The sequence below is a fragment of the Centropristis striata genome, chromosome 6, assembly GCF_030273125.1.
Source record: "Centropristis striata isolate RG_2023a ecotype Rhode Island chromosome 6, C.striata_1.0, whole genome shotgun sequence".
NCBI classification, from domain to species: Eukaryota; Metazoa; Chordata; class Actinopteri; order Perciformes; family Serranidae; genus Centropristis; species Centropristis striata.
Genome location: NC_081522.1, coordinates 24,236,162 through 24,250,496, shown reverse-complemented (window position 1 = coordinate 24,250,496; position 14,335 = coordinate 24,236,162). Strand labels below are relative to the sequence as shown.

The following is a 14,335-nucleotide window of genomic DNA, read 5'->3' as shown; positions in this document are numbered from 1 at the left end:
ATATTGAACAATACAAATTAAAATAATGTGATTCAAATTCAGTTTTTTAATGCAATAATTCAAGTTAAGCATTTCAAATTCAAATATAAATGATTCAAATTCAGTTTCTGGTGGCACATATTTCAGCCTATAGCAGTTTTCATGTTCATATTCTATTAGATTGTGTGTTCTGCGAGTGCCTGTGGCTCATTATTAAAACAGCCATGATCTTGTGCACAACCAAGTGTTCATTTCAGTAGGTTTTAGTTGTGTTTTCCTCTTTTATTGATTGGTATCCAGTGGTGGGAAAAGTATTTAGATCTCTTACTTAAGTAAAAGTACTAATACCACACTGTGAAATTACTCCACTACAAGTAAAAGTCCTGCATTCAAAACTTACTGATGTAAAAATACAAAAGGATCAGCATCAAAATGTACTTAAAGTGTCAAAAGTAAAAGTACTCGTTATGCAGAATGGACCCACTCAGATTGTAATATTTATTCCAAATATATTATTACATTAGGCTATTTGTATTGATGCATTTATGTAAGTGCTTTATTTTTTCTAAAGACATGGCTCATTTTAACTACTTAATATACTGTTATAAGATTTAATAATAAAAAAAAAACACTTTTAATTAATCATGTTTGTTTAGGCTAAATCTCGACCTGAAAAGTAACTAAAGCTGTCAGCTAAATTAAGTGGAGTGAAAAGTACAATATTTGCCTCTAAATGAAGTGAAGTAGAAGTATAAAGTTACATAAAATGGAAATACTCAAGTAAAGTACAAGTACCTCAAAATTATACTTAAGTACAGTACTTGAGTAAATGTACTTAGTTACTTTCCACCACTGTTGGTATCATCTTTGGCCAGTAGGGGGCGGTACTGCACAAGGAAACACGCTTTAGTAAATTAAATTTCAGTTCATTAGATTCGTGGCTCTATAAATCTGCTTTGTTCGCAAAAGGAAACAACTCATATAAAATATATGCGACTTGCCAACATTATTATTATTATTATTTCAGATACATATAATAAATCTGTGATGCACAAATTGAAATCATATACATTGACAGTTGAGTCTCAAAGTCACGAAAGTGCTTCTGTTGCCACACCGCGTCACTGTGCAGCAGTCAGCTGACTGAAGCTAACAGGAGCTGCAGCAGGAAACACCTCATCCATCCATCCATCCTCAGGTAAATCTGCCTCTCACAAGATTTAGTCTTCACCAAAACAAAGCGAACAGTTATCTTCAGCTAGATGTGTCTATAACGGACTGCCCCTCTTTTATTATTTGTAGCTTTCGCAGCTAAACGTTAGCTACCCTGCTAGCTAGCAGAGAGCTACATCACAACAACAACAATAACAGGGCTGCTGACACTTTACAGTGACTTGTCGTTAAATATTTTTATTTCAGCAACTGCAAAACACATGTCCTTTACTAGTTTCAGTTCAACATGGCAACAATGAAAATGTCTTGTCAATGTGTTGCTCGTACTGCATATGAACACTGTTTAGGTAGGGCTGGGCGATATGGACCAAAAGTCATATCCCGGTATATATTTAGGCTGAATATCGATATACGATATATATCCTGATGTTTTTATCTCAAAGTGAGAGCAAATGTTCAGTCAAAGGCAAAGCTAAATATCACATGTCACAGGTAGTTTTATTGAAACCGTTTATTTAAGTGAACATAAATACTGTATAACAACAGGAGTACCTTTAAAAAAAAAAACATCAAAGCTCCATAAGGTGCACATTTAAAGTGTTCATGTGTTGATGTGTTTTAGTCTTTTTGGTAATTTTGTGTCTTTTTTTGGTAATTTTGTGTCTCTTTTTAGTCATTTTATGTCCTTTTTTTGGTAATTTTGTTTATTTTTTGGGTCATTTTGTGTCTTTTTTGGTCATTTTGTTTCATTTTTTGGTCACTTTGTTTCTTTTTTGGTCATTTTGTTTCATTTTATGGTCATTTTGTGTCTTTCAGTCATTTTGTGTCTTTTTTGGTATTTTGTTTCTTTTTGGGTAATTTTGTGTCTTTTTTTGGTCATTTTGTTTATTTTTTGGGTCATTTTGTGTCTTTTTTGATCATTTTGTGGTCAATTTGTGTCTTTATTTTGTGTCTTTTCTGGTCATTTTGTGTCTTTTTTGGTCATTTTGTGTCTTTTTTGATCATTTTGTGGTCATTTTGTTTCCTTTTTTTGGTCATTTTGTTTCCTTTTTTTGGTCATTTTGTTTCTTTTTTGTATGATCTGAACTGTGCGTGTGAGATTCTGTTCAGTGAGCGGGGGTCGCGGAAAACATGCATGTTAAATTGGGGGTCGCGACTCAAAAAGGTTGAGAACTACTGCTTTAGACGGTCATTAATTTTACTGTTACCTCTTTTTTCCAGCCACAACGATGAAGAAGAACAAAAGCAAAGCGAACAACGCTGCTGAGAAGGAGTTTGTGTTTGAGTTCAGGGCAGGGAAACACAACTGTGTCCTCAAAGTGCCTCTGCAGTTTCCTGTTCAGGAGAACATCAGTGACCTTCACGGACGCCTGATGCTGCTGCATAAAATACCCTGCTACATAGAGAATGGTGAGCTTGCTGCTGTTCCTAAAAGAAAACCAGTCAAGGACAAAGTACAGAGCCTGTGTATTTGGAGTGTGCTTATTCTGACTTTGTCAAATTAAATTCCTGTGTTTCTTTTCTTTTGCAAAAATGTCAGGGCTGTATGTGGTTTGGCAGGTGCCCGCCAGCCAGTGGCGGTTCTAGACCAGTTTAACTGTGGGGGCCAAGGAGGGGCCAGTGTTTAATCAGAGGGGCACATTAAAAAACGGCAAAGATGATATTTAAGCATTCAAAACCTTTATTTTAGCCTTTTTTTTTTAAAATCTCATTGAAGTTTATTTGGAAGATACAAATTAACTGATTGAAACAATGAGACTTACTAACAATAACAATTATTTTTGTACTACAATGACATTTCTCACTTTGTGCACAATTATTTTTTATTTTTATTTTTACAGCACAGTGAGAATTATGTTTTTATATATATATACACTACTGTTCAAAAGTTTTAGAACACACCAACTTTTCCAGAATTTAATTGAAAATTATGCAGTTTAATGTCTCAGTGTACTCTGAAATTAATGCACATTTGCAACATTTAAAATTCTTTATTGAGCTTGATAGTGTTTTGAAAGTAAAAAAATATTCAAAATCACATTTTATGTTGGACTAACGGACTAAAAAAAGAAACAAAATGACAAAAAAAGACACCAAAAGACACAAAATTACTAAAAAAAGACACAAAATGACCAAAAAAAGACACAAAATGACTTACAAAGACATGAAAAGAATTAAAAAATTGACAAAATAGCCCAAGACTCCATAGAGTTAAGTTGTTAACCCATTTCTTGCTCCCTGAAAAAGGCCTACTTGTATAATTCTGAAATGTACAGTATCTTCCAGTTTTGGTTAAGCTTACCTTTTTTTATTTACCTCTGGCAGTTCACCACTTACCTTTGTACCCTTTCAAGCTGTTCATTTGACTTGAACTGCTTGAATTTCAATAAAAAACTGGAAAAATTGGGGTGTTCTAAAACTTTTGACCAGTAGTGTATGTTTCCTTGTAAAATGATGTATGATGATGAATGCTGATGAAATGGATCCAGCTCATTGATTTTGCAGCGTTTTACTTGGCTCGCCCAGAAATTAAAACATTCTTCAAGTGACTGGTTTTTGCTCTTCCTGCAGAGTTAAAAACCTCCCTGTCCAGCTTCATCGAGGGGGAGACCATCCTGGACTATGACCGAGAGGCAGAGCTGGCCCTGCAGAGACTCACAACAGGAGACGTAGACGTGAACCAGCTCACCAACGCATGGACTAGGTCTTATGTGGAGGTAATAACACACTTCAGCCTCTTATTAAAAACTAATAGAAAGAAGCTGCAGACATCAGTACTGGAAGTATAATCGTGGCTGTTGACAGATTCAGTGTCATGATGGATTTAACTTAATTTCTAATATTTGTGACTTACAGTTTTTTCTCAATTGCTAAAACACTAAACCCTATTGTAGTGGCAAGCATAAATCTTAATCCTAAAGCCACTCAATTTATTAGCAGAAGGCAGGTACAGCTGGCTCGACTCGTGTGTTACTGTTCCTTAATTATTCACAAACCACCGGAGTCAGGTCGGAGTTTCCTTGGTTTATTGATCTTTGCAGAATCCAGGTATTCCATTAATACACGTCAATCCAAGCTTCTCTTGGTTTTCCACAAACATCAGGAAGTAACTGAAACATCTAAAAGAACGGCAACATCTGAAATGACGGTCAAAAAAACTTTTTTCTCTGTACCTATTAGCACTCTGCTAATCCACCTTTTTACCTTTTTCCAAGTCCTTCAGCACAACAATGCGCATGTGCAGCGCCTACTTCAGGAGCTGTGGTAAATTTCAATTACACAATAAAAGGCAATAAACCAATATAAAACACGCTGTAATCTACAGTAAAAATATAAACTTTCTTAAACATAATATTGTGATTTATTGATTGAATCAATCAATCAATCACTCTTTTGGCAAAACCGTAAGCACTTTTCACCTGTTTAGACACATTTCCAACACATTTTCATACAGTGAACAGTGAACATGTATTTGTCCAGCTTCATGTCCTGAGCATTGTGTTTTCTATTTTTCTATGTAGTGTTTAGTGACTGCTCAGTAGTGTTTTTAATTTTGATTGACTCGGGGCACGATTTGACAACATAGTTCAGTTTTGAGCACAGATTGAACTGTTTTGAGGTGAAAGTTTGGTTTTGCAAGAAGAGTCTGAGGTTTTGTGAATGTAGCTTGAAAATTGAAAAAATAATTTAAGAAAATAATTCTGCCAATACATATAAGTAAAAAAGGTTAAAAAAAAAAGCATGCTACACTAAATATACAACAATATAAGTATACATGCAAGTCTTCTTTATCTGTACCCATAAATGGGACACATGGGAAATTAATATTATGATGTATTATTCATTTGATTAAATTACTTTCATTGACTAAACAAGTGCAGCATCTACTCTGATACAGCAGGTGGCGCTATGCATCTTTAAGACGCCATCAAACATGTACAGAGTATTTAATATACTGACTTTGATAGATTATGTCAAAGCATTTAATTTGAATTCTTTGGCAGAATGAAAAAGTTAATCAATATACTTGACTAGAAAAAATAAACATTTGAAGAGTCAGGAGTGTTCTTTGTTGATTTTATTAATACTGATAGATTTGGTTAGGTCAGAGCTATGGAATATTAAATTATTTGACAATGCATCTGTGCCTTTCTTCTGTGCATAAACTGCAGGTAATTGGTTATTCTTTTAAAATACAAAAATGCCATGAGAACCATATATTATCGGTTATTGGTATCAGTTGATAAAAAAAAATGTGTGCCACCCTTATCCATTTTTGTCATATTGAATCATATAAGATCCAATTCTAGTTAAATTTAATTCATAATTCAGCATCAATAACAATGTAATAAAAATACTAAATATACATGGGTGCCCATAATAGTTGGAATAATGTTGTTTTCAGACACAATCCTCCTGTTAATTATGGTTTTATTCCATTGTGATATGCTTGGAAGAGATTGACTTATAAAGTTTTAAAAAAATAAACACTTTATCTGTCAAGAATAAATTACATTGTCACAATCATTTCATGGAAATGGAAATATTTGGTAACACTTTATATTAAGGTCCTTGTAATAACCATTAATTAACAAGTAATAATCCAATCCAATCCAATCCACTTTATTTATATAGCACAATTTTAGCAAACACAAGGTTTCCAAAGTGCTGCACAAACAATAAATAGATAACACAATACAAAGAGATGTAGTAAACAATAAAACAGTAAGATACAATAAGATAAAATATATTAAAAATGGGATAAAAATAAATAAAATAAAATGTAAAATGTACTGCCCGCACAAAATAAAATATGCATGAATACAATAATAACAAAAAAATCATAAAATCACAGTAAAACAGCACACATAAAAACATGAGGACATTCAAATAAAAATATCCCACGCTGATTGTGATGTTTAAAATGTTCAATTTAATTTTTTTTAATAAGGCCCTTGTAAGTCCTTACAAGATGCTTATTAACATTATTGTGTGTTTATAAGCTTATATCAGTGTTAATAATAGCATTACAAACACCCATGACCCACCCATTATGTCTTTGCCATGCCTTTATTAATCTTATTTTGTTTGCTTATTGATATTAAAATATACTTTATTGCTCATCTATTATAAGTTAACTATAAGTTAGGTATGCTTTTTGCAACTACCGGATCTAAAGCGAGAACAATGCCTTATTACTTGTTAATTAATGGTTATTAAGGACCTTATTATAAAGCGTTACCAAGGCATCTTATTTTGACAGTCTTCTCGGAAATTCTGTGGTGGATTCTCTTAGCACACTTTGCTCTTATTTTTTAACCATAAAAAAAATACCAATATTATTGTGAACGATATACTGTAAAACTTTTTACTGTAAAATTACAGTAAATTACTGGCAGCAGTTTCGCCATTAAGTTACTGTAAAATTTACAGTATCTCTACTGTATTATAGAAATACAGGTTCGTTTACTGACAAACTCACTCGAAATGAAGAAAAAAAATAGCATGACGTTTAAATGTTTAACTCTAAATTATGTTGCAACTAATCCATGAAAACTCTATATTAGTATTACTTGAAAAAACAACACATTGTGATTATTTCAGCCCAGACACCCACCCATTATGTCTTTGCCATGCCTTTATTAATCTTATTTTGTTTGCTTATTGATATTAAAATATACTTTATTGCTCATCTATTATAAGTTAACTATAAGTTAACTATGCTTTTTGCAACTACCGGATCTAAAGCGAGAACAATGCCTTATTACTTGTTAATTAATGGTTATTAAGGACCTTATTATAAAGCGTTACCAAATATTTTATCCCAGCTTTATGGGCGACCGTCTATGTGTAGGCAGTGTCCTCATTTGAGTCCCAGCGGCCTGAGACTCTATACCGGCTATAGAATTTCTCTTTACTTCCCTCCTGGTTGGTCCTTTGAGCTTCATCACAGTTTGTAGGACAGCTCAAAAATGCATCATGATTATGTTTGATCCTGTACACAAACTGCTAAAAAAACAAACAACTTTGGTCAGATATTTCTGTGAAAATTGTCTATTAATAATTTGGACAGCATGTTTTATTCTTGGCAGGTGTTAGTTAAACCCAGAGCGTGGCTGCTGATCGTATATCCTCTCCTCCATGTTTCTGTAGGAGCTCAGCAGTGTTTAGTGTCCCTGAATGCTCCCGCTCACTAACAGGGCACTCACGGATCATTAATCCAATTTAAACAGAAGTAGCAGTGCATCTGTGAATTGATTATTCATGAGTTCCTTAAAAAAAAAAAATCTCACTTTAAAGGCTCCTTGCAAAAGTTTGAGAGGACTTGGACTTTCTAGAGTATTATAAGACCTTACAAATTCTGTTAAATGAGGACTAGGATACCAGTACTGAAGTGAGATCTTTATATCTTTTTTAAAATTTTATTTGTTTATTTTATTTTATTTTTTTGTTTACATATATGTATGTATGAGTTTTTTTATTTATTTATTAAATTGAAAATAATAAATTCAGATATATATATATATATATTAATATATATATTATTATTATTTTGTAATTATTATTATTGTTTGTGTGTATGTATGTATGAGTTTTGTATTTATTTATTAAATTGATAAATATATATATATATATATATATTTTAATATATATATTATTATTATTTTGTAATTATTATTATTGTTTGTGTCTCTGTTTGTTAATTCACTGTTAAAAATCAATAAAAATTGTTGAATATAAAATATTTATCAATATATTTTTAAATGTGATATGAAATTAGACCATATTGCTTATATCGATATAGTTCAATTTTTTTTCTTATATATATAAATGATGCCCTTACTAGGGTTTGTCATATTTAGTTCTTTTGTTTGTTTTTCTTTTCTCATATAAATATATTTATTTCAGAAAAAGATTGGCCTATTTTATTTCATAGGCTATCTTTATTTAAGATATTTTTTTATTTAAATGTGCACTTTATGGAGCTTTGATTTAAAAAAAAAAAGTCAAAGTCAAATTTATTGATATAGCGCATTTACAGACGGCTGAGCCGCACCAAAGTGCTTCACATAAAAGTGCAAAAAGTGCAATAAAATACAGAATTGACAAAGGTAAAAAGAAACAAACAAACAAAAAAACCCCCAACAAAAAAAAAAAAAAATTAAAATAAATTAAAAGAAGATGGGATAATTTTAAAAGCACTGTGGGATTACTAGGGGACACTATTCTCTAGAACTTGCCGGAGGAAAAAAAACAAAACAAAACAAAAAACTTTAATTGTAGGCAAGAGAAAAGAGGTGGGTTTTTAAGGTACTCCTGTTGTTATCCAGTATTTATTTTCACTTAAATAAACGGTTTCAATAAAACTACTTGTGACATGTCATATTTAGCTTCGACTTTGACTGAACATTTGCTTTCATTTGGGGATAAAAATATCAGGATATATATCGTATATCGATATTCAGTCTCAATATATCGGGATATGACTTTTGGTCCATATCGCCCAGCCGTACAAAGAAGTAGAGTTTTTGGTTTTCTAATTAACCCATTTAGGCCTAAAACACCTGTAAAAAAATGCCTGTAAAACCTCTGGGCGGATTTAAAATAAGCCCCTAAAACCTGTTTTAGTTTTTCTGGAAATTCAACAGAAGTGTCAACGATTCTACTAAATAATAGATTTTTCAGCCTCTGTAGCAGATAGAAATGAAATTCAAAAAGTATTTGAGAGCTTATACAAATACTACAAAACGACGTTTCTGCTTTCCAGGCTTCAATGGGTTAAGATAAGGTTGGTCTTTTCACCTACACGTTTCTGTGTTATTGAACGCCTCTTATATAAGACCAATAAGATAATTAGGATTTACATTTCAAAGTTTAGAAGACTTACACTACTGGTCAAAAGTTTTAGAATACACCAACTTTTCCAGAATTTAATTGAAAATGATGCAGTTTAATGTCTCAGTGTACTCTGAAATGAATGCACATTTGCAACATTTAAAATTCTTTATTGAGCATGATAGTGTTTTGAAAGTAAAAAAAAGATTCAAAATCACATTTTATGTTGAACTAAAGGACTAAAAAAAGACACAAAATGACCAAAAAAAGACACAAAATGACTTACAAAGACATGAAAAGAATTAAAAAATGGACAAAATAGCCCAAGACTCCATAGAGTTAAGTTGTTAACCCATTTCTTGTTCCCTGAAAAAGGCCTACTTGTATAATTCTGAAATGTACATTATTTTTCAGTTTTGGTTAAGCTTACCTTTTTTTATTTACCTCTGGCAGTTCACCACTTACCTTTGTACCCTTTCAAGCTGTTCATTTGATTTGAACTGCTTGAATTTCAATAAAAAACTGGAAAAATTGGGGTGTTCTAAAACTTTTGACCGGTAGTGTAACTGTGCTGTCACTGGCCCAGGTATTTACAAAAAGAGCAGAGCTGCCTGGCTGGCCCACGTTGAGGACCAGCAGAAATACACATGGAAGCTTTCCAGTCCGTCGTGTTTGTGGCCTGAAGATTCCTGAGCCTGTATAAATAGAGGAGTTTCAGATTCTAATACTGTTCTGTTGCTTTACTAATTATGGATGGGCTATTTAACTGCCCTGCTTTATTCAGCGATGCAAAACATTCAAATTGTGTTGACATTTTTAATTTGGCCTTCTTCTTATCGCTTCCTGTTGGAAAAAGAAAACGTCGTTTTTACATTTTTTACTTGAAAATCCGCACCAGGATGGTTACCCTTCTCTTGAGCATAAGCAGCAGAATCACAATTGAGATTGTAGTTTTATGCAGTGGAGCAACCACACATAGTGGAACCATAGACTGTATTAATAATGGATTTAGTCACGTGACGTCACCCATTGGTTTGTGGCCCGTTGGAAGCCTCGAGTTCAGCGTTATACCCGTCGCCATCTTGTTTCTGATACAGGAAGCAGACCATATCTGGACTGTGGAGGAGGAGAGGGATCTGATCACTGACTACAGCCTCTCTACACCTCAACCTGACTGAAAGAAGCTTCTGATAATTCATGTTAGCATTAACTGGAGCATTAACTGGGATGTTAGTTTTGGCTAGCAAACAAACAAAAACAAAATGTATCTTTCTTACCTCAGAAAACTGAGCAGCGACTCCTTGGAGTGTCTGTTAGTCCAACCAAACGCTGAACAAGACATTTTTACTGAACAAAACGTTCAAATAAACTGTCATTAAGTGAAAATACAGTGAAAGGGTCAAAGTGAAGAGACCAAACCGGTAAACGTCCTCTTTTCTATCTATATAACGTTATATATAACTTTATTGACTTGTTGCCGTGGATACGCATTGCTCTGCTTCTCTCCTGGTGACGGCTCGCCTTGTCAGTGGCCTGTCAATCAAAGGTAGCCCCGCCCCAAATCATACGATTCTTTATCTTCTATTTTCTTCTGAATGGGGCCATTATTAGAACTATTGACATCAAATTGTCTAGAAGATGATTTTTTACTAGTGATTGAGACCATAGTGTTGTCCTGAAAAAACCTTCTGAGGTAATAAATCAAGTCAGAAGTTTTAAAATTTTGCACTGAAATGAATGGGCAGATTTTTTTTGCAGCCAAACTTAGCGCCCCCTGCTGGAATTTTGGGTAGATTGCAGGCTTAATGCATCCTGGTTGGCCTCCATGCTCAGACACGGAGATTGCCGCCTGAGTGGAACGTTGTCTTTACAATTAACATTTTCCTATAATTATTTTTCTCCACCACTGTTTCAGACTACGCTGGAGCATGCTCGGCCCGAGGAGCCCAGCTGGGACGAGGACTTTGCCGATGTTTACCATGAGCTGATCCACTCCCCCGCCTCAGATACCCTCCTCAACCTGGAGCACAACTACTTTGTGAGCATCTCTGAGCTCATCAGTGAGAGAGACATGGAGATTAAGAAGCTGCAGGAGAGGTTGGTATTAAGGATTACTGCCTTGAAATTTCTTGCAGATACTGCAATTTTCTTTTTTTTTCTTTGTAAATGTGTGTGTGTGGCTGGAGCTGTACCCATCTTCTTTATTTTGGTGGTACTTTCACAACCCAAGTCTGTTTGGTTAGTCCAAAACAGAGTGAAATTGATACTTTCGGTTTGTTTTGTATTAAGTCTGGTTTGATCTCACAGTGCATTAATGTCAGTGGAGCAAATTAAAATAAAAAAGACTTGTTTTATTTCTAATTGGTAGGAAAGTTGGCAGTGGACAATGTAAACACGGAGATAAACAAAGCAACATGGAGCCAAACGCACCATGAAATATTGCTGTCGAAGCTTTTTCTACATCAACTCTGCACTGATCTATCCTTTCTCCTCCAGTTAATGGTAAATGGACCTGCACTTATATAGTTTATATTTTCTAGTCGCTTTGGGACCACTGGAATTGATTTACACGACTGACTGTCTCATTCACCCATTCACACACATTCATACTGGTGGCAGAGGCTACCTCAAAGCAACCTTTTCAAGTATTCATTTATACAGCAACCTATGCCCTTTAACCTCAAAATGTATGTGTGTGTGTGTGTGTGTGTAAAGAAAAAAAATGAAAAAAATAGCTTTGTTGGAGCGATCTAAAAAAAATGTTACATCTCCCTTTTTCACAAATCTCCCTGCGTTTTTAATATGGGAGCCAATGAGGCTGTTGGTGGTGTTGGTGGATCATCCGTGCGTCCTACGCCCAAACTATAACTCTGACAGCTTTACCAGAGGATTGTGAGTGAGAAGACTAATTTTCCTACGTTTCTATGTATAAATTATTTCTGTAGAGTGGAATTTGCGGCCTGGAGCGCAGTTTTCAAATTAATTTTTTGACAGTTTTTTCTCTCCCTCTACACTCTGGCGATGATGTCACACACTGTGACACAAACATTCCGTGCAATACACACCCATTATAATCTCAGAATTTCTCCAAAAATGATCATGGTCATTGAACAGGGATTGATAAAAAACTATATGACCTATTGAAACGTGGATTAATACACCGATACACAAGACTTGTGTCTACTGTTTAAAGTTTAAATGGAGTCTCTAGGTGAAATTATGCCGGAGAAGTAGACGTTTAAAAATCTCCAATTATTGTTCTTTTTCGCTAATTTTTTTTTGTCAGCCGTCCCATTCACTTCAATGCAAAATTTTGGGCAGTTCTTCGCGACATAAGTCGCGATAAATTCGTATTCTGTAGAGAAAAGTAATAGCACACCGATCCCGATCAAACCGCACGTTTTGATATGTAATTTTATAGTATTGACTAGTAGCAGGACGAAATTGCATCCGGAAGAGGAAGAAGAAGAAATCCACAGTATAACAGTAGTGCGATTGCCCCGTGGCCCTAATAATCAGCTGTCACTCACTTTAACAGCTGTATGAACTAATACTAATAATAAGTGTTTTCACATGAATAACAACCTGTATTTATACTGTGAACTGTGTCCTGCTCAGGGGCACAGGGATGCCTTTATATTATTTATTTATTATTATTATTATTTGCGTCTGTATAAAGACGACCCTGGTAATAAATTCATTGTTTAATATTCCAGAACATGATTGTGTCAGCTGAACACCGGCCAATGATTTATTAGGTTAGATGATTAATGGAAAAGGTAAATGATGTCACTCAGACCAATATCCGCTGCGTTTTGGTTCATTTCCTGTAACCGGATCAGATTACGTTTACAGTGTAATCGAGCCGCGATAGGGTTTGTTTGGAAACTGTCGAGAGCCTCTCAGGTGATCTCAGACTGGTTGTTTGGTCTGAATCAGAATACGATCGGAGCGTTTATCAGTGACCAAACAAACTGTAACAGAGATTTAACCGCACCAGAGTTTGACTGAAACGGACTAAACCTTTAGAAGTTCAGTTAATGTGGTCCGGACCAAGATAAGAAATGAGACATTGTTGTGCTGAACTTTTGCTCTGGTTACTCTTAGAGTTATATGGGATAGTTACTGTGTGGTGGATTAATTTCACCTATTTTTAGATGCATGGATAGAAGGCTGAGGTCGTTCTCCCAGTACACCTGTGACTTCTTACCTCTGTTTGTGTTGATGCACATACATGCACATATGGTTAACAAATGTTTTTTTTGTTGCATAAATACAAAAATAGGCTGTATAAATCACAGTATTAATCTGTTTGTGATCAGCACACTGGATTAAAGGTCAGTGTGCATGATTCAGTGGGATACATTATATATGTTTCTATAATAGAACAGACAAATGTAACAGTGGCTTTAGAGAGGGCGGTTGGTGTTTAGTTCAGTTCAGCTTTTATTTCGAACATGTGCGAGTAACACAACAAAGTAAACACAAAAACAAATACATCCAATGAGAATAATCAAAACAAAAAAAAAATAGCAATAGTCAAAACAAACGCTGTAATGTGAACGCAACATGTCCGAAAAGGAGTAGGATGAAGCATATGCTTATTTAAACCATCTCCACTACTCAATTAACACTTTTTTTTTTTTCCCTAAACATACATATTTAAATAATACATATTAACAAAAAAAAATAATTTGGACCTATTGTCTCCTAAGTACATATATAAATTTATTAATTAATTAGTTCCTTAGTGTTAAAATGGACCACTTTTTTACCTCGTTTGAAGGCCGTTTGACTACGTAACTGCAAAAGGAAATGTGAGGAAACTCTAAAAGGAAAAGGAACTCTACTTGCAATCTCCAGACTCACCACTAGATGCCACCAAATACAAAACACTGGCCCTTTTATAGGAGTTTATCTTTTCTTTTCTATTGTATGTTGTATCTATCTGTTGGACTGTTGCTGTTGCACCATAAATGCATCCCAAGATAAAATCGCTTAATAGACTATAAAAACAAGGCCAAAAAAATAAATAGCTGTATACACTGTATTCACTATAAACAATAAAATAACAACAAAAATACAGTTAAATATACAAATAAAATAGATTTATACACCATGTATAAAAAATAAAAACAAGACAAAATAAGAATAAAATTTAACTAATTATAAAATAAAATATTTGTATATACTATATACATGATAAAAAATGATAAAACTACATATACAATAGCTATATACACTACAACACTAACAAGGCAAAAATAAAAAAATACATAAAAAAGCTGTATACACGGTATACTCTATAAACAACAAACAATACAATTAAATATATAAATACATAATA

The 14,335-nt window shown here is 33.9% G+C and overlaps 1 protein-coding gene across 2 annotated transcripts in view; it reads left to right on the top strand.

Moving 5' to 3' along the window:
• Positions 1-1,066: 1,066 nt before the first annotated feature.
• c6h12orf4 (chromosome 6 C12orf4 homolog) overlaps positions 1,067-14,335 on the top strand; it is a 37,822-nt gene continuing 24,553 nt past the window's right edge. Inside the window, exons 1-4 of one of the 2 annotated variants that reach the window (XM_059335074.1) lie at positions 1,067-1,177; positions 2,374-2,562; positions 3,724-3,869; positions 10,904-11,085. In XM_059335074.1, coding sequence (XP_059191057.1) covers positions 2,382-2,562; positions 3,724-3,869; positions 10,904-11,085 — 509 coding nt within the window. In that variant the 5' untranslated portion in view covers positions 1,067-1,177; positions 2,374-2,381. Of the gene's footprint in view, positions 1,178-2,210; positions 2,563-3,723; positions 3,870-10,903; positions 11,086-14,335 lie in introns of those variants that run through there. The other variant, XM_059335075.1, reaches the window with a different exon arrangement.